Genomic DNA, 18,490 nt, shown 5'->3' with positions numbered 1-18,490 from the left:
TTAGCCTAAAACTAGGCTAATTCCTGTCTGGGAAACCACTCCTTAATATTTGCATTAAATATGTGCTTATAGCATTAAGACATTGAGCAAATTCTAGTGATTTACCCATTTATTTATTTTAAAATAAAAAATATAATTAATTCCTGTTTTCGACATGCACAGCAATAGCATCAATATAAAATATACAGAAAATAAACTTTTGATCTTCAGATGTCCTTCAGAAGACCCAGAGGATTTAACTACCTCTTGAAAATGTGACATGTAAAATTGATTTAGATTTTCAGACGGGGAAAAGTGTTGGGTAACAGGACTAAATGAAATCCTGGGGATACAATTAAAAAAAGTGTAAACAGTATATTTGATATAAAGACCTTGAATTAGCTTTTGCCACATACAGCAACAAGCAAAAAGCAACTTAATTTACAGATCACGCACCACGTGTAAAAAAAAAAAAGAACAGAAGCTCTTGTACGGAAACAGTGGGTGGCTCTTAAAAGAGCCTTTGGGTTCAGATTGGGTACTTTCGGCTTTACTTTGAGCTCGTGTATTTGGTGACGGCCTTTGTTCCCTCAGACACGGCGTGTTTGGCGAGTTCACCGGGCAGCAGGAGACGCACGGCGGTCTGGATCTCTCTCGAGGTGATGGTGGAGCGCTTGTTGTAGTGAGCGAGACGAGAAGACTCACCGGCGATGCGCTCAAAGATGTCGTTGACGAAAGAGTTCATGATGCCCATCGCCTTTGAAGAAATGCCGGTGTCGGGATGAACCTGCTTCAGGACTTTGTACACGTAGATGGCGTAGCTCTCCTTCCTGGACCTCCTGCGCTTCTTTCCACTCTTGGCGGCGCTCTTGGTGACGGCTTTCTTTGAGCCCTTCTTGGGCGCGGGCTTTGCTGGCTCAGGCATGATGACGCTTCAATTCTCAAAACAAGAATCTGAATAATCTTGAGGTGGCATGCAGGGTTATTTATACCCAGCTCTATGTAAATACTCTGCAAACAGGGCGCGTGCTCTGATTGGATGTTGAATTGTTGGCCCAACCTCTCAAATGTTTCTATTGGTCAGCTCAGAGTTTGACGGGTCCGAAAGAGAGCCAATGAATGCGAACTTACATTTGAAACCCTTCCCCCATCCTCTTCATTGTTCTTTGTTCTCATTTCCCGCTCTTTAACTTGTTTCTCTTTATTTTTTAATATTCGACTTAGGGAAATAATTTTCTTCTTTCCTATAATGTGCGAAATCTCCTATTTAATTATTAAACGAATATTGTAGAGTATAACAGCCAGGCCAGTGCGTTTTTATATTGTTGAAAATGATTTTCTTCACAACAGCTCTTCTATAATTCATAGCTATAAACATTTTTATATTCTAAACGAATTTCTCAGCAATTTCGCCTTTGCTCAGATCCTCTTTATATTGCAGTTATCTGGACCGCAAAAGCGTCTTTTACGCAGCCTCTTTAACCTCGTCAAAACAATAAACAATCCCAAAGAGAAAAATCATTACTAACCGAAGAATTTGAGCTCACTGAAAACATAATAGGTTTCAGTTTCAATAAATATTTAACAACAAACATCAACAAAAGTGATCTCACATCATTGTGCATTTGAGGAAGGCAACTCAATGAACCACCTTAAAACTTTAAACTTAAGATACATTATTTGAAGGTTCAGCTCTTTAGATGAAAGTTTGGGTGGCTCTTAAAAGAGCCGTTGGGTTTTGTTTTTTATTCGTTTAACCTCCGAAACCGTACAGTGTGCGTCCCTGTCTCTTCAGCGCGTACACGACATCCATAGCGGTGACGGTCTTTCTCTTGGCGTGCTCGGTGTAGGTGACGGCGTCACGGATAACATTCTCCAGAAACACCTTCAACACACCGCGGGTCTCCTCGTAGATAAGCCCGGAGATACGCTTGACACCACCACGGCGAGCGAGACGACGGATGGCGGGTTTGGTGATACCCTGGATGTTGTCACGGAGAACCTTACGATGACGCTTAGCGCCTCCTTTTCCGAGTCCTTTACCACCTTTGCCTCTTCCAGACATGATGAACTGATCACGATGATCTACACAAAGAATGTAACGAGGTCGTCAAGGCAGAAAGGATTTTTACTTTCGTCTTCAGGACCTAGTAGAAAACACACACGAGGGCGGTGCCAGCAGCACGTCACGTATTGGGTTTCCTCTGCAGTTCACAGCCCCCCCCCCACACTACTCAACTCTTCAGTAAATCGTTTCATTTTGTAGCTTTCCAAAAGGCTCTTTTAAAGACTCTCTAAAAAATTTTATTTTAAAGTAAATATAAACTAGATGCCATCAAAGACAGCGGATTTATGCTGATGGGTCTTATCCTAGTCCGACTAAAATGAATGTTTTAGTGCCATTGTTTTGTTTCATGATGCACAACGTTTATTTAAGGATTGCTCGTAAAAAAACACTTTTTTTTGCCACACCTAAGGCATAGTCCTGGATTAAACTAAACACGGTCTAGGAAACTGCCCCTTATTGTTGTTACAGTGTTAAGTCATAGATGGAAAACATCCCTGCTGAACTAAATAGGAATGGTACAGAAACTCTAACCCATGGATAATAGTCTGAATTGGTTTAAATGTACGGTTGCCTTTAAGCTCATTTATTAGTGTGATGTTGTCTGGCAGATAGGTTAACGGGCAGTTCAAGGAGTGATCAATTATGAACTTCCGGGAAACGAAGTTCATTCAATAATAGAAATCGTGTCCTTTCAGTGGATTGGGTGGCTCTTAAAAGAGCCGTTGGGGTTAATGTTATAATGCGGTCTTAAGCGCGCTCTCCGCGGATACGGCGGGCCAGCTGTATGTCTTTGGGCATGATGGTGACTCTCTTGGCGTGGATGGCGCACAGGTTGGTGTCCTCGAACAGACCGACCAAGTAAGCCTCACTGGACTCCTGCAGAGCCATGACAGCAGAGCTCTGGAAGCGCAGATCCGTCTTGAAGTCCTGAGCGATTTCTCTCACCAGACGCTGGAAGGGAAGTTTGCGGATCAGCAGCTCAGTTGATTTCTGATAACGGCGGATCTCTCTCAGAGCCACGGTGCCGGGCCTGTAACGATGAGGCTTCTTCACTCCACCGGTGGCCGGGGCGCTCTTACGGGCGGCTTTAGTAGCGAGCTGCTTCCTTGGGGCTTTGCCTCCAGTAGATTTACGAGCGGTCTGCTTGGTTCTTGCCATTGCTGCTGATGTCTCCCGTGCGTTCGTCGAAACAATGCCTATTCGGTCCCTGCTGGCCGCTTTTAAAGACTAAATGCGAATTACGTCAGCGAAACAGAGACATGTGATTGGATGATGCGTGAAGTCATTTCACCACACAGGGCCAATGGCTGCGTGATATCTGTTAAATAAAAATGGCATCAAATATAAGGATATTTTACATAACACATTTTGCTCAATGCCATATTAGAGGTATTAGTAACACATTTTACCAGTGAAGAAAGAGAAAAAAATATTACTTTTAAAAAAAATTACGTTTTTTTTTAACTGTAAAATTTGAAATCATTCATAAAGTGTGACAGATTTGGTTTGCAAAGGGCCAATTTACGTTTTTTTTAGTTTTATATGGTATATTTCTAGTACAATGACTGTATAATATGTTGTTTATTACTTTCTGAATGATCTCTCAAAACAAATTAAGCACATTAAATACAACAATTTCTAGCACACCACCCAATTTTCTACTTATATAATTTATTTTCGTTTTCCTGTCCACAAAATTCACAAGCATATAAAACATTAAGCTCAAATCTTTCCAAAACTTGTTTAACAAAATTATGTAAAACTTTGTAAGACTTTAAAAACCTTACTTTCATTACTGACACAAAACATCAGTATTTCCCACATTTCCTTTGTTCTACAACTTCATAGAGGTGTTAACGTTGATAGGATTACAATAACAACAGAATTGAGCCAATTTTCTTATTTTTACTTTCATTAAATATGTAAAAGTATGCATATATGCATTCTGACATATATTGTGCACGATTACACAAAGAAAAACTTCTTAACATAAACCAGCACCACATCTGAAAAGCAAATTCTGATATCGTTTACAAGCATACACATGTGCTTTCAGTTTGCTCTCTTATGGATAAGTGGGTGGCTCTTAAAAGAGCCTTTGTGTTTAAGTGAACTTGTGTTCGTTTATTTGGTCTTGGCGGGCTTCTCGGTCTTCTTGGGCAACAGCACAGCCTGGATGTTGGGCAGCACGCCGCCCTGAGCGATTGTCACACCGCCCAGAAGTTTGTTCAGCTCCTCGTCATTGCGCACCGCCAGCTGCAGATGACGGGGAATGATGCGAGTCTTCTTGTTGTCACGAGCGGCGTTTCCGGCCAACTCCAGGATCTCAGCGGTCAGATACTCGAGCACTGCGGCCAGATAAACGGGAGCACCGGCACCGACACGCTCACCATAGTTGCCTTTACGGAGAAGTCTGTGAACACGGCCGACGGGGAACTGCAGTCCAGCTCTGGATGAGCGAGTCTTGGCCTTCGCTCTCGCCTTACCGCCGGTTTTACCTCTGCCGCTCATTTTAGTTCTGCTCTAACAAACACAAACTCAGGAGAGAAATGTAAGTCCTGCAGCTGGAGCCTCTCGTATTTAAACCCGTCTGTCAGTCGCCTATTGGTTGGATTCTGTTAAACCTGTAAACCAATCAGTCAACTTCCCTCCAAACTTCAACCCCACCCCCTCAGTCTGTCTCCCCCTTATACAATACAGTTGTTTGTTGAGGAATAAAATTATGTTTGATGTTAATGAAATAAATATTAGGATATAAACCCAAAAACGAATTACATGAACTTTTTTTTTTACATGAACTTCTTTGCTGTGATTGCATATTCAAGAAAACAGATTCGCCAAACTCTCACAAAAATTTTTGTAGTAGTGTTTTTGGTGTATTGATTTACCACTGGCAAAACCCTTTATGAATGAAGGGTTTTTTTATGATGTTAAATATTATGAAATTAAATAATCCACTAGAAATTACCAACCCTAGTATTTGACCATTCATTATCAGCTCTCACACGGGATCATTTAAAAATTCTAATAAAACTACAGTAAAGTTTAAAAAAATCATTACATGCAGATCTGAAACTCTTTTATGAGATGGTGGGTGACTCTTAAAAGAGCCGTTTGTTTCCAGAGCAAAACACCTCAGCTGGTGACTTTACTTCTTTTTGGGTGCGGCCTTTTTAGGCTTGGCTGCTTTAGGCTTTGTCGTCTTGGGCTTCGCAACCTTCGCCTTTTTGGGGCTCTTTGCTGCTTTCTTAGGGGCTGCAGGCTTCTTTGCCTTTTTGGGGCTCTTGGTTGCCTTCTTGGGGCTCTTCGTCGCCTTCTTAGCGGCTGTGGCAGCGGGCTTCTTTGCCTTCTTCGGAGATTTCTTTGCGGCGGTCTTCTTTGCTGCTGCAGCCTTGGGCTTCTTGGCAGCTGCGGGCTTTTTGGCTGCGGGTTTCTTTGCTTTAGGAGCGGCCTTCTTGGTCTCTGCTTGCTTCTTGTTCAGCTTGAATGAGCCAGACGCGCCGGTTCCTTTAGTCTGAACCAAGGTGCCTTTAGTCACCAAACCCTTGATGGCGATCTTGACGCGGGAGTTGTTCTTCTCCACGTCGTAGCCGGCGGCGGCGAGCGCTTTCTTCAGGGCAGCGAGGGACACGCCGCTTCTCTCCTTGGAGGCTGTCACAGCTTTGACGACGAGCTCGCTCACGCTCGGACCCGTTTTCTTCGCCTTGGCTGCAGTTTTCTTCTTGGGCGCTTTGGCCGGTGGAGCAGCTGGAGCTGGAGCTGTTTCTGCCATTCTTCTTAATAGATCTGAACTGTCACAAGAACTGAACTCGATCAGTAATGCTGGACTGCCGAGAGGCGCCGCGCGCTTATACAACACATGAGAACCTTATAGACTCAGTCTGTCTGTGACTGCGCGCCTTCTCCAGTCGCGAGTGACTGTGTTTTCTCCTCTGAAATATCGAACAAAAAACGGGATGTTTAAGAAGTTTAGCGAGGTGAAAACAGCGCGAACACAGAGCTGAGATTCAGAGCTTTATTTACAGACCAAACTACGCGATAGTAAATTCTTTATTTTGTCACAATCAGATCAGATCCACGGTGAGCATCGGTCTCCGGAAAAAACAGCGGACGAATTTCATGTGATTTATATCTGAAAACTCTGATGGTAGACCGAACGCTTCTTCTTGTTATTCAACAATCATGTTAAAAAACACTTGCGTGAAATAAAAAACATTCAGAGACTCATGGTGCGTTGCATACACGAGTTGTTTTGTCCAGCCTGAAGCACACGCCTCGTCCAGCTCTCACGCTGTCTTGGTCTTATATGCCTCGGTTTTATTGATATATGCGTTTGTTATATTCAGACTGATCGAGCAGTAAAAAGTGGAGCTCTTGTTATTGATCATGTTATTGCTTTCAGAAGTGATTACCAAGCAGAACATATAAACGAGCAATGCGATATGGCACACGCCTGTGGCACTAATGACATCTGTCCTCCGGTTAAGCAGCTGATCATTCAGGTCTGTACTATAGTAATAGTAAAGTTTATAACAGCAGTAATACTTATAATCGAGACATTCGCTCAATGCCAACTCAATCAGAGGTCCCCAGCTCGAAAATCTGATGCTTATGATTTTATTAATACTAAAACTATGAAAAAGCCAAAACATTACACGCCATACTAGTCAGTGGCCACTACTCTAATAGATGGATTTAGAGCAAAATTACAGGGGGTTAAAATTTACTTTAAAATATGCTTGCATCATTATTTTATTATTTTCAGAAAGGGTCGGTACGTCTAATACTAAAATTGAAACAATTCTTGTTGCATTTCAACAGTGACGCCTGTAACTGAATGGGCATTAAAGACAGCATAATATCCTTTTAGATTCTGGTTTCTAACAATCTTGTGTATTGATATAGTTTTGTTTAAGGCCCTGTATGGTATACATCTGAACTTATTCCTTTTAAAGAATAACAGAACATCAAAACTGAAATGTATCTTATAGACAGTTTCAGCAATAACAACATAAACAAACGGCTTTCGTAGAACAAAGGTAACTTCAGAATCAGAGAAGTATATTTTTAATAACAAGCAAAAAAAAAAAAAAAACATAGGTTACATTGTTCAAATCATACCTTAAGCGCATCAAAAACTACACTGAGCTAACGTTGCTGTGTAAAATGTGTACTATATAATGTATACAATCTAAACTACAGATCAGCTGCCAAACCTCCCATCAAATAGTTGTAATGATCGCTGTATCCCCTCATCTTTAAGAAACCAAAACATTTGTTATTTTCGACAAGGTGTTTGTTCAAGAGTTCAGTTTAAACACTAGTTATTAAACCAATAAACAAACAGATCAGAAGTTAATTTCAGCTCAGACACATAATCACAAATTCTTTAATCCAAAGCAAATTACAATGCACTCATTTGTCATATCCATAACACTTTGATATTTATTATATTATCTGTATAGTATTTTTTTTAATTGGGCGGCCTAGGCTACTTAAGGGGTACCACAGTTTATGAAAAAATGTATGTGTAATAATGAGTGCTTTACTGTGAGAAAAAAAAGGCTCTTGCAAACGACTCTGCAAATGAATATGTGCGAGTGCCGGTCACGGTTAAATACTTGTCTGGCTCATTTCTATTATTACTCGAGTATTTAGATTTGAAATCAATTCAAAGGCAAGTGTTTTGTGGCACTTATGTGAAATTACCCTTATGGTTATTTACAATCATCAAAAATTCTTAAAAATTAAATTTCTTCAAATTAATCATTGGTTTTGCCAGTGGTAAATCATTATGATCAAAACGGAAAAAACACCTTGATGAGGGTACAATGAATTCGTTTTGGGTTTATATCCTAATATTTATTTCATTAACATCAAACATAATTTTATTCCTCAACAAACAACTGTATTGTATAAGGGGGAGACAGACTGAGGGGGTGGGGTTGAAGTTTGGAGGGAAGTTGACTGATTGGTTTACAGGTTTAACAGAATCCAACCAATAGGCGACTTACAGACGGGTTTAAATACGAGAGGCTCCAGCTGCATGAATTACATTTCTCTTCTGAGTTTGTGTTTGTTAGATCAGAACTAAAATGAGCGGCAGAGGTAAAACCGGCGGTAAGGCGAGAGCGAAGGCCAAGACTCGCTCATCCAGAGCTGGACTGCAGTTCCCCGTCGGTCGTGTTCACAGACTTCTCCGTAAAGGCAACTATGCTGAGCGTGTCGGTGCCGGTGCTCCCGTCTATCTGGCCGCAGTGCTCGAGTATCTGACCGCTGAGATCCTGGAGTTGGCCGGAAACGCCGCTCGTGACAACAAGAAGACTCGCATCATTCCCCGTCATCTGCAGCTGGCGGTGCGCAATGACGAGGAGCTGAACAAACTTCTGGGCGGTGTGACCATCGCTCAGGGCGGCGTGCTGCCCAACATCCAGGCTGTGCTGTTGCCCAAGAAGACTGAGAAGCCCGCCAAGACCAAATAAACGAACACAAGTTCACTTTAACACAAAGGCTCTTTTAAGAGCCACCCACTCGATCCATAAGAGAGCAAATTGAATGCACATATGTTTTAAATGTGAGTGGTTGTTAAAGTAAATGCTTATAAATACGTGTAAATTATATCAGAAGTTCTGCTGGCTTATGTTAAGGAGTTTTAGTGTAATGGTACATAACAATATATAAAGTTAAAATGCATTTCTGCGTTTGTTTACATATAAAATGAAAGCACAAATAAGAAAATTGACTGAATTCTCTCGTTATTGTAATCCTATCAATGTCAACACATCTATGAAATTATAGAACAATGGGAATGCGGGAAAGTGACGTTTTGTGTCAGTATTAAAATTAAGGTCTTTAAAGTCTTACAAAGTTCTAAAGAATTGATTTTGTTAAACATGCTTTGGAAAGATTTGAGCTTAATGTTTTATATGCTTGTGAATTTTGTGAACAGGAAAAGGAAAATAAATTCTATTAGTAGAAAATTGGGTAGTGTGCTAGAAATTGTATTTGATGTGCTTAATTGGGTTTGAGAGATCATTCAGAATTAACAATATATTATAGTTTATTTTATTTGGAATGTACCAGATACACACAAAAATGGGCCCTTTGTAAACCAAAGCTGTCACACTTCATGAATGATTTCAAATGTTACAGTACCCCTTTGGAAAAAAACACGTAATATTTAAAAGTACTATTTTTTTCACTTTCTTCACTGGTAAAATGCGTTACTGAAACCTCTTGTTCATGTGGCATTGAGCAAAATGTGTTATATAAATTTTTTTTGTATTTGATGTCGTTTTTCAATCAGTAAAAGCACAAAGGAAACGCAGTATTCAATATTCAGCCATTTTCTTTTGAATCGATATCGCGCAGCCATTGGCCCCATGTCGTGAAGAGACTTCACGCATTAGCCAATCACATGTCTCTTTTTCGCTGACGTACTTCACATTCTAGTCTTTAAAAGCAGGCAGCAGGGACTGAACAGGCATTGTATCGACGAACGCAAGAGAGACATCAGCAGCAATGGCAAGAACCAAGCAGACCGCTCGTAAATCTACCGGAGGCAAAGCCCCAAGGAAGCAGCTCGCTACTAAAGCCGCCCGTAAGAGCGCCCCGGCCACCGGTGGAGTGAAGAAGCCTCATCGTTACAGGCCCGGCACCGTGGCTCTGAGAGAGATCCGCCGTTATCAGAAATCAACCGAGCTGCTGATCCGCAAACTTCCCTTCCAGCGTCTGGTGAGAGAAATCGCTCAGGACTTCAAGACGGATCTGCGCTTCCAGAGCTCTGCTGTCATGGCCCTGCAGGAGTCCAGTGAGGCTTACTTGGTCGGTCTGTTCGAGGACACCAACCTGTGCGCCATCCACGCCAAGAGGGTCACCATCATGCCCAAAGACATACAGCTGGCCCGCCGTATCCGCGGAGAGCGCGCTTAAGACCACAGTGTAACATAAACCCCAACGGCTCTTTTAAGAGCCACCCAAATCCACTGAAAGGACACGATTTTCTTTGGTGAAAATTCATAATTGTTTCAAGCACTCACTGAACCACAATTAGCATTGTTTATTCCGTGCCACATGGTCTTCCAGGAATCTTAATGTCAACCTTCCACTTACCTGCCAGACAACATCACATTAATAGATGCCCTTAAAGGCAGCCGTACACTTAAACCAATTCGGATTATTTTCCACAAGTCTTCAATTTAGTTCAGCAGGGATGTTTTCCATCTATGACTTAACACTTCAGCAACATTAAGGGTCAGTTTCCGGTACATGGTTTAGATTAACAAGACTATTCATTAGTTATGTTAGAACATTTAAGTAGTTAAACGTTGTGATTTCTGAGACAAAACAATGGCACTTATATATGTTAAGTCAGTCAGTCAGACTAGGACAGGACCCATCCAGGAAAACACCCTTATATGTTTTAAAGATTCTTAGGCATAAATGTTTCATATTGCGCAATATTGGTGGCATCTAGTTTATATTTACTTTAAAATAAATTTCTTAGAGAATCTTTAAAAGAGCCTTTTGGAAAGCTACAAAATGAAACGATTTACTGAAGACCTGAGTAGTGTGGGGGGCGGGGCTGTGAACTGCAAAGGAAACCCAATACGTGACGTGCGCTGGCACCGCCCTCGTGTGTGTTTTCTACTAGGTCCTGTAGACAAAAGTAAAAATCCTTTCTGACTTAACGAGCTTATTCTTTTGACAACTGAACAGTTCATCATGTCTGGAAGAGGTAAAGGCGGTAAAGGACTCGGAAAAGGAGGCGCTAAGCGTCATCGTAAGGTTCTCCGTGATAACATCCAGGGTATCACCAAACCCGCCATCCGTCGTCTCGCTCGCCGTGGTGGTGTCAAGCGTATCTCCGGTCTTATCTACGAGGAGACCCGCGGTGTGTTGAAGGTGTTTCTGGAGAATGTTATCCGTGACGCCGTCACCTACACCGAGCACGCCAAGAGAAAGACCGTCACCGCTATGGATGTCGTGTACGCGCTGAAGAGACAGGGACGCACACTGTACGGTTTCGGAGGTTAAACGAATAAAAGGAAAACAAAACCCTACGGCTCTTCTAAGAGCCACCCAAACTTTCATATAAAGAGCTGAACCTTCAAATAATGTATCTTAAGTTTAAAGTTTTTAGGTGGTTCATTGAGTTGCCTTCCTCAAAAAATGTTCAATGTTCTTTTGTTCATGTTTGTTGTTAAATATTTATTGAAACTGTGAAACCTATTGTGTTTTCAGTGAGCTCAAATTCTTCGGTTAGTAATTATTTTCTTTTTCTCTTTGGGATTGTTTGTTTTGACGAGGCTTAAGAGGCTGTTCAACTCTGCGTTTAAAACCGCTTTTGTGGTCCAGATAATTGCAATATAACGATGATCCGAGCAAAGGCGAAATTCCAAGAAATTAGTTTAGAAATATAAAAACGTTTATTGTTTTTAGTTATGAATTAGTGAAGAGATGTTGTGAAGAAAATTATTTTCAACGATATAAAAACGCACTGTCCTGGCTGTTATACACTCTATAATATTCGTTTAATAATTATACAGGAGATTGCGCAGATTATAGGAAAAAGTCGAATATTAAAAAATAAAGAGAAACAAGTTAAAGAGCGGGAAATGAGAACAAAGAACAATGAAGAGGATGGGGGAAGAGCTTTCAAATGTAAGTTCGCATTCATTGGCTCTCCTTCTGACCCGTCAAACTCTGAGCTGACCAATAGAAACATTTGAGAGGTTGGGCCAACAATTCAACATCCAATCAGAGCACGGGCCCTGTTTGTTAAACATTTACATAGAGCTAGGGATAAATAACCCTGCACGCTATCCCTCGATTATTCAGTTTCATTTGATATTTGAAGCATCATCATGCCTGAGCCAGCAAAGCCCGCGCCCAAGAAGGGCTCAAAGAAAGCCGTCACCAAGAGCGCCGCCAAGAGTGGAAAGAAGCGCAGGAGGTCCAGGAAGGAGAGCTACGCCATCTACGTGTACAAAGTCCTGAAGCAGGTTCATCCCGACACCGGCATTTCTTCAAAGGCGATGGGCATCATGAACTCTTTCGTCAACGACATCTTTGAGCGCATCGCCGGTGAGTCTTCTCGTCTCGCTCACTACAACAAGCGCTCCACCATCACCTCGAGAGAGATCCAGACCGCCGTGCGGCTCCTGCTGCCCGGTGAACTCGCCAAACACGCCGTGTCTGAGGGAACAAAGGCCGTCACCAAATACACGAGCTCCAAGTAAAGCCGAGAGTACCCAATCTGAACCCAAAGGCTCTTTTAAGAGCCACCCACAGTTTCCAGAAAAGAGCTTCTGTTCTTAAAGTTCACTTGTGGTGTGTGTGATGTAGACAAATTAACTTCGTTAGTTGCTCTAGTTAGCAAAAATAAGGTTAATTTGCTATGCAATTTAAAACTGCTCAATAAATTGTTTAATGTATACACATACAGATCAATAAATTAGATCAGCAGAAATGTATACTCACTTTTTGAACTTGGTGTCAGTTTCTCAGACATTTATGCCTTGATGCCAAGAAGCCTGGCATTTATTTTGCTTTCTGTCCCCAGATGGCAGCAGTCTTCCCAAATGCTTGATATTCTTTACACATTTCCGGTTTTGCCTATATTACTGAAGGAAAGTAAAATTAAGTTATTTAATGCAAGATCAGTTTATTATAGTATTTTTGTATAAGAACTTATGATTTGTTAGAGATTTTAAACTTGATATAAAATAATATTTGGATTAAATAATTTCCCAAATTGTTTCCACTTTTCCAAGACTGTTTCAAACACTTACAGTATTTCTCATTACATCTCAGTCAGCCAAACTATATTTGTTTTTAGCTCATTCATTGACAATGATAATACACTGGTGGTCATATATTTTGTATATTCTTTACAGAGCAATGTGAACTATTTACTAATTAAACATATGTAAAAATGTCCTCCCTATCTTGTTTTGACATTTGGGGGTTCAAACCCTCCATAATTTAGCCCTGCTTATATATCACAACACACTAAAGTGTATGCCATTACAAATAAAAAGTATCAGTATTGTCAGTATTGATACTGGCCCTATTTCTATGTGGTATTGGATAGACAAAACATTTTAGTGTATCGCTCCTCTCTACCTGAAGCATCTCCTCAACTTCATCACGTCTTTAAACACGCATATATTTTGGTATTATCATTAAATTATTTGAAATATATTTTGGAATTTAACTTGTTAATTTGACAATACAGAATAAACTTTACATAAATATTGAGGAAAGAGGATATGCCATTTCACTTAATGCTGCTGCATGCTTCTACTCCATCATCACCTTCAGTGTTATCTGCTAAAAAGTTAATAGAAAAATGTAAAACAGGAATTAATATTTTGCGTTGTTTATCAGGGGTTGAATGAGAAACTTGTAGAAATCACTGAAAAGAAAATACTTTACTTGGATTAGCTCAAGTCTGGAATATGGAAGTATAATTTAGAGATTTATACCTTCTTACAATGACTGAAAAAAAAACTTGCACTTGGAGAAACTCATCTTACCTGCAAAGAAATAAGCTAAGAATAAACTACTGGGTTAATTTAAAAGGGCATTAAGAAAGTCACATAGTAAAGGGAGTAATGGAAAAATGCTGGGAACATGGGAATAAGAATATTAAAATCTTTGGATGGACTGCAAATACACTGCAAAAACATGATTTTCTTACATAGTATTTTTGTCTTTTATTTCAGTAGAAATATCAAAAAAATTCTTAAATTAAGATGTATTTAAGGCGCAAAATTACCTGAGAAAATTATTATTAAAACATTTACAATTTAAGTAAATTTGTGCTTAAAACAAGCTAAATTAATTGCCGATGGGTTGAGGAAAAACAACTTGAAATAAGATAGCTTTTTTTTCTTAAACACTTTCACTGCAAAAAAATATTTTCAGAAAAAAAACGTAGTATTTTTGTCTGGTTTTCAGTAATAATATCTAAAAAAATCTGACCCAAGAAAATAAGTCTAGTTTTAAGACCAAAAATATCATATTTAAGTGATTTTATGCATAAAACAAGCAAAAACATCTGCTAATGGGGTAAGCATTTTTTTTCTCTTGAATATAGTGTTTAAGAAAATGTCAAGCTTAGCCCATTGGCAGATTTTTTTGTTTTTTTGTTATCCCTAAAATTTGATATTTTTGGTCTAAAAACTAGACTTATTTTCTTATTTTTAGATATTTCTACTAAAAACAAGATAAAAATACTAAGTTAGAAAGTATATTTTGCAGTGCAGGAAATTGACAAATTGGGCATATAAACGTATAATGTTAATTTAGAGCAATGGAGGAAGTAGAGAGCCATTATAAAATGTGTAAAAGAAATCGGGCTATACGGGATCATTTAGTTTTTTTTTTTTTTTCTTGCAAATCTGTGCTCCATACTTCATTCCAGTAGGTGGCGGTAGTGCAGCATAGATTGTTTGCCAACCGCCATAAAACCTCAGAAGGAGAAGAAGGGCGTTTCTCTCCATAGATATGTATATAAAGGCTAGATGGCTCAAGGCGGAGTCAGCTGTGTCGTCACTTGGCGGCCATCTTAGGTCAGTGCTGCCATAGTGCTGCTCCCTGCTGCTGTGGACGGAAGGTGAGTGACATACGCCAACTAAAATGCTCGTAACTTGCTGAATTCTTGACGAATTTACAAACGGTTTGGTTTTTTACAAACGTTATTAACGTGGCTATAATTCTGGATGCTTTAACATGTTTCATGAATTTTTTATTTATTTTTAGTATACGTATTCAGTGTCATAGGTACATCTTTGACGTTTATAACAAACCAATCCGTTTGAAAATCGGTAAAAAATTAAGCAAGTTATGGTCATTTAAAAGTACCTGCATCATTAAAACTCAATGCTACGAGTGAGCGAGCGCCCTGTCCTAAGATGGCCGCCAAAATGCGGACGTTCCACTCAATTGGCCATCAGCGCGGACGAGCCATCTAGCCTTTATATACATATCTATGTTTCTCTCTAGAAAGTTTGTACTCATTTGTAATCCTGGTTGTTTTATAATAGACGGTTGGATGGAATTTCGGATCAGGGCGGCCCATTGGGTAATGAGTTCCTAGGCAAGACCATAGAAATGGGCCCGACTTGTGTAAAAATTGTCATAGCACTGCAATTTGACAAATCAAAGTAAAACACACAAAAATGACAATTTATATATTTAATTTTGACATTTTTAAACCTGTTATTTACAGGTTTGTAACATACTAAGTTTTTCTTTCAATGCAATATGAATATAAACACTTTAAAATTATTTCAAAATATATTTCAGTAAATAATGTTTGGCCATTTTTTGTATATTTGGAAATATATATTATTACACAGCGTTACGCCCTCAGTTTCTAGTAAATCTATAAAGCTTCCTCACAGCTGTGTCTGAATCATCTGATTTCACTTTTCAGTGAATGTAACCACAACTAGTTGTTGTCTTTCAGAGCTCGGAGCTGAAAATGTCAAGCGTTGTGAGTTATAGTTTACTGTTGGTGATCTGTTTCAGCTACACATTACAAGATCCACATTTGAAAGGTAAGTATTTGTTTACTTTTAATCTAAAATATGTTATTTACCTTACTTACAAAAAGGGTAAAGTTTTTCTAGAAAAGTCAATTAAGATTAAAATATAAATGTTGACTTTATTATAAAGTCAATATTTAAAGTCTTGTTTAAATATAAAGTCTTGTTTGACTTTTGTGTTTGAACATTTGGTTTGTGAGTTGTTTAGCCTTTACATTGTTTTTTAAATGAAGCGTCACTGAATCTTATAGTCAATAAAATAATTGTTATTAAACAACCTAACATAACAAAACATCTTTAGTAGAAAAGTGCAACTAAATGTGGACTTTAATTGGTTTGATGCAGACTGAAATGTTTATAAAGTATACATTCAGTTTTATTGCACTTTTATATTTAATCATCTGACTCATCTTTAATATTCAATAAAATGCATTGATATCTCTGACTGTCTTCGTGTTAAGCTGTAGTTATTACAAATCTCACCTTCCACATTAAACTAAAGCTGTGATAAATCATGACTTACATTTAAATACTTACAATATATCTAATCTGTTAAAAAACATTTACTTTTATTGTGGTATTTACTTCCTCATTGGTCATGTGATGTCTATTCTTACAGTACATAACATGTCTGAACTGAATGTATTTAGGAAGTACAGAGACAAAAAACAAAGTCTTAGCAGTTTCATTTCTCCATGAACAGGTACGATGGTAAAGGGACATTTTGGGGGAAACGTCAGCATGCAGTGTTCTACTGAAGACGAGAATCAACATGGGGTTTACATGTATAGAATGAAACCAAATGAAACAAAACAACAGAGAATCTTCTACTTTTACTATGATGGCACTTGTACTGTTAATGAAGATGCAAATGTTGAAATAACAATAAGTGGAGAATTTCCCATCTTCACCATCACCTTCTTAAACCTGACTGTGACAGACACCGCCCTGTACTGGTGTGTATTTAATTATGAAGAAAAAATCACGTTTAGCATGATCACAGGTTTATCAGTGATGGGTAAGTGCATGTTAGCATAGGATTATTATAAAATATATATTGAATGTATTTCATGTGTTGACTGTAAGGATTAGACATAAACTGAAATCTTTACCTGGGAAACCAAAATTATGTAATGTGGACACTATATTTTCAGATCCTGACGCATACAAAGCAAACACAGAGGAGTGTCCAGACAATAATTTTATTCTCTATGTGGCGATTGTCTGCGCTGTATTCATATTTCTACTGTGCATCATCGGTGTGATTGTGAAGGTCAGTACACACATGCACATAAATATAAAATATAAACAAACAGTCAATGAAATGAATATATCTGTAAGGAATAATTGATGACGGGCCATTGAATTATAAGAAAATAATGAACACCCAATATGATAATGCGGCACGCCGTAAAGTGCCGCTACACCACGAGTGTGCATTATTTTCAAATAATTCAAAGGACCGGGGTCAATTATTCCACTTATACCACGGTTAGCACAGACATTGCTCTGGTGCCTATTTTTAAGACATTTGACAAGTTAGGTGTGCACCCACACAGCAGGAGACTCCTATGCGGATCCGCGTTCAAGTCGCCAAACCCGCGTGACTGTCACATTCGTTTTGGATCCGCGCAGAGGATCAGCTCCGCCTCCGGCAGCGCGGTAAATTCTACTGTCAAACAGCGGATCCTGAACGGACCCATGTCGGATCCTCGGACGCGCCTTTACTGAACGGTTAAACGATGCACACCTGTCAATCGAGATTTTATTGCTGGGACACGGTTCAGCTGAACCCTCTTTTGAGTAAGTATTGATTTATTGATATAATTGTGCCAGTAAACATTGTTTTTGAATCATACTAATGATTGGAATGACGTTGATATTAGGAAAACTTTAGCATGTTCACTCGTGGATAATGGTTTAGCCCTAGCTGTGCATTATTAAGTTTACATGTTGGCAATTTTGGTGTAGTGTATCTGCCATCTTCTTTATAATGAAAATTAATCTTTGGCAATTTACTCATTGTTTGACTCGGTTCAGACTCACGGTCACACTGCAATATGCCATGTGACCTAATCAGTGACTAAATTAATGCAGGTGTCAGTCAGTGACTAAATGAATGCAGGTGTCAGTCAGAGCGACTGTGTGGTTGGTAAAGACAATCTTCTCGCTTGTTACATCTGGTACAAATCTGATTCAAATAAAATTAGAAAACAATACATTAACAGATGAATCTCGAATCTTAAAATTCGGCCTTCTTAACATTAGATCGCTTACCAATAAAGAACCTATTGTCAATGAAATAATTACAGACCAAAACTTAGATGTACTCTGTTTAACAGAAACCTGGCTTAAAGCATACGACTACATTAGTTTAAATGAATCCACCCCACAAGACTACTATTATAAACACGAACCTCGATTAAAGGGGAGAGGGGGTGGTGTAGCTACAATATACAACACAATGTTTAAAGTAAACCAAAAATCTGAGCTAAAATTTAAATCATTTGAAGTAATGTTGTTAAATATGGAAATAACTGATCGTAACCACAAACAGCTTTCTTTTGCTTTAGCGACAATCTATAGACCACCGGGCCACCATGCAGATTTCCTTAAAGAAATAGCAGATTTCCTATCTGAGCTTGTAGTCACTGTAGATAAAGCTCTTATTGTTGGTGATTTTAATGTCCATGTGGACAACCCAAAAGACGCATTAGGACGTGCGTTTATAGATGTTCTAAATTCTCTCAATATTAGACAAAACGTGACAGGGCCAACGCATACTCGTAATCACACATTAGACTTAATTCTGTCACTCGGACTCAATATTAATGACGTCGAAATATCACCTCAGAGTGATGCAGTTTCTGACCATTACCTTGTGTCA

General features: G+C 39.1%; 9 protein-coding genes across 9 annotated transcripts; 4 read left to right on the top strand and 5 right to left on the bottom strand.

Moving 5' to 3' along the window:
- Window positions 1-478: 478 nt before the first annotated feature.
- Window positions 479-1,007, bottom strand: LOC135779315 (histone H2B-like). Its single transcript, XM_065290044.2, has one exon. It carries the CDS (start codon window positions 902-904, stop codon window positions 530-532), a length of 375 nt encoding a protein of 124 aa, XP_065146116.1. The 5' UTR covers window positions 905-1,007; the 3' UTR covers window positions 479-529.
- Window positions 1,008-1,504: 497 nt separating this feature from the next.
- Window positions 1,505-2,103, bottom strand: LOC135779013 (histone H4). Its single transcript, XM_065289645.2, has one exon. The coding sequence runs from the start codon at window positions 2,042-2,044 to the stop codon at window positions 1,733-1,735; it is 312 nt and encodes a 103-aa protein (XP_065145717.1). The 5' UTR covers window positions 2,045-2,103; the 3' UTR covers window positions 1,505-1,732.
- A 419-nt stretch (window positions 2,104-2,522) lies between these two features.
- LOC135779306 (histone H3) lies at window positions 2,523-3,682 on the bottom strand. Its single transcript, XM_065290035.2, has one exon. It carries the CDS (start codon window positions 3,203-3,205, stop codon window positions 2,795-2,797), a length of 411 nt encoding a protein of 136 aa, XP_065146107.1. The 5' UTR covers window positions 3,206-3,682; the 3' UTR covers window positions 2,523-2,794.
- A 413-nt stretch (window positions 3,683-4,095) lies between these two features.
- LOC135779314 (histone H2A-like) lies at window positions 4,096-4,583 on the bottom strand. The gene has a single exon (XM_065290043.2). It carries the CDS (start codon window positions 4,556-4,558, stop codon window positions 4,172-4,174), a length of 387 nt encoding a protein of 128 aa, XP_065146115.1. The 5' UTR covers window positions 4,559-4,583; the 3' UTR covers window positions 4,096-4,171.
- Window positions 4,584-5,123: 540 nt separating this feature from the next.
- On the bottom strand, window positions 5,124-5,833 carry LOC135779320 (histone H1-like). The gene has a single exon (XM_065290048.2). It carries the CDS (start codon window positions 5,817-5,819, stop codon window positions 5,196-5,198), a length of 624 nt encoding a protein of 207 aa, XP_065146120.1. The 5' UTR covers window positions 5,820-5,833; the 3' UTR covers window positions 5,124-5,195.
- Window positions 5,834-8,117: 2,284 nt separating this feature from the next.
- LOC135779309 (histone H2A-like) lies at window positions 8,118-9,158 on the top strand. Its single transcript, XM_065290038.2, has one exon. It carries the CDS (start codon window positions 8,143-8,145, stop codon window positions 8,527-8,529), a length of 387 nt encoding a protein of 128 aa, XP_065146110.1. The 5' UTR covers window positions 8,118-8,142; the 3' UTR covers window positions 8,530-9,158.
- A 410-nt stretch (window positions 9,159-9,568) lies between these two features.
- LOC135779322 (histone H3) lies at window positions 9,569-9,979 on the top strand. Its single transcript, XM_065290050.1, has one exon. It carries the CDS (start codon window positions 9,569-9,571, stop codon window positions 9,977-9,979), a length of 411 nt encoding a protein of 136 aa, XP_065146122.1.
- A 786-nt stretch (window positions 9,980-10,765) lies between these two features.
- On the top strand, window positions 10,766-11,145 carry LOC135752596 (histone H4). Its single transcript, XM_065271093.2, has one exon. The coding sequence runs from the start codon at window positions 10,772-10,774 to the stop codon at window positions 11,081-11,083; it is 312 nt and encodes a 103-aa protein (XP_065127165.1). The 5' UTR covers window positions 10,766-10,771; the 3' UTR covers window positions 11,084-11,145.
- A 381-nt stretch (window positions 11,146-11,526) lies between these two features.
- On the top strand, window positions 11,527-12,909 carry LOC135779417 (histone H2B-like). The gene has a single exon (XM_065290138.2). The coding sequence runs from the start codon at window positions 11,914-11,916 to the stop codon at window positions 12,286-12,288; it is 375 nt and encodes a 124-aa protein (XP_065146210.1). The 5' UTR covers window positions 11,527-11,913; the 3' UTR covers window positions 12,289-12,909.
- The last annotated feature ends 5,581 nt before the right edge of the window (window positions 12,910-18,490 follow it).

This window comes from Paramisgurnus dabryanus, chromosome 1 (assembly GCF_030506205.2).
Source record: "Paramisgurnus dabryanus chromosome 1, PD_genome_1.1, whole genome shotgun sequence".
Classification (NCBI taxonomy): domain Eukaryota; kingdom Metazoa; phylum Chordata; class Actinopteri; order Cypriniformes; family Cobitidae; genus Paramisgurnus; species Paramisgurnus dabryanus.
Note: the sequence above shows the minus strand (reverse complement) of the source record. Positions and strands in the feature narration are given on the sequence as shown.

What these genes read in the sequence shown, in the direction of transcription:
- LOC135779013 (XM_065289645.2), bottom strand. Translation starts at nt 2,044, where the DNA reads ATGTCTGGAAGAGGCAAAGGTGGTAAAGGACTCGGAAAAGGAGGCGCT.
- LOC135779417 (XM_065290138.2), top strand. Translation starts at nt 11,914, where the DNA reads ATGCCTGAGCCAGCAAAGCCCGCGCCCAAGAAGGGCTCAAAGAAAGCC.
- LOC135779309 (XM_065290038.2), top strand. Translation starts at nt 8,143, where the DNA reads ATGAGCGGCAGAGGTAAAACCGGCGGTAAGGCGAGAGCGAAGGCCAAG.
- LOC135752596 (XM_065271093.2), top strand. Translation starts at nt 10,772, where the DNA reads ATGTCTGGAAGAGGTAAAGGCGGTAAAGGACTCGGAAAAGGAGGCGCT.
- LOC135779306 (XM_065290035.2), bottom strand. Translation starts at nt 3,205, where the DNA reads ATGGCAAGAACCAAGCAGACCGCTCGTAAATCTACTGGAGGCAAAGCC.
- LOC135779320 (XM_065290048.2), bottom strand. Translation starts at nt 5,819, where the DNA reads ATGGCAGAAACAGCTCCAGCTCCAGCTGCTCCACCGGCCAAAGCGCCC.
- LOC135779314 (XM_065290043.2), bottom strand. Translation starts at nt 4,558, where the DNA reads ATGAGCGGCAGAGGTAAAACCGGCGGTAAGGCGAGAGCGAAGGCCAAG.
- LOC135779322 (XM_065290050.1), top strand. Translation starts at nt 9,569, where the DNA reads ATGGCAAGAACCAAGCAGACCGCTCGTAAATCTACCGGAGGCAAAGCC.
- LOC135779315 (XM_065290044.2), bottom strand. Translation starts at nt 904, where the DNA reads ATGCCTGAGCCAGCAAAGCCCGCGCCCAAGAAGGGCTCAAAGAAAGCC.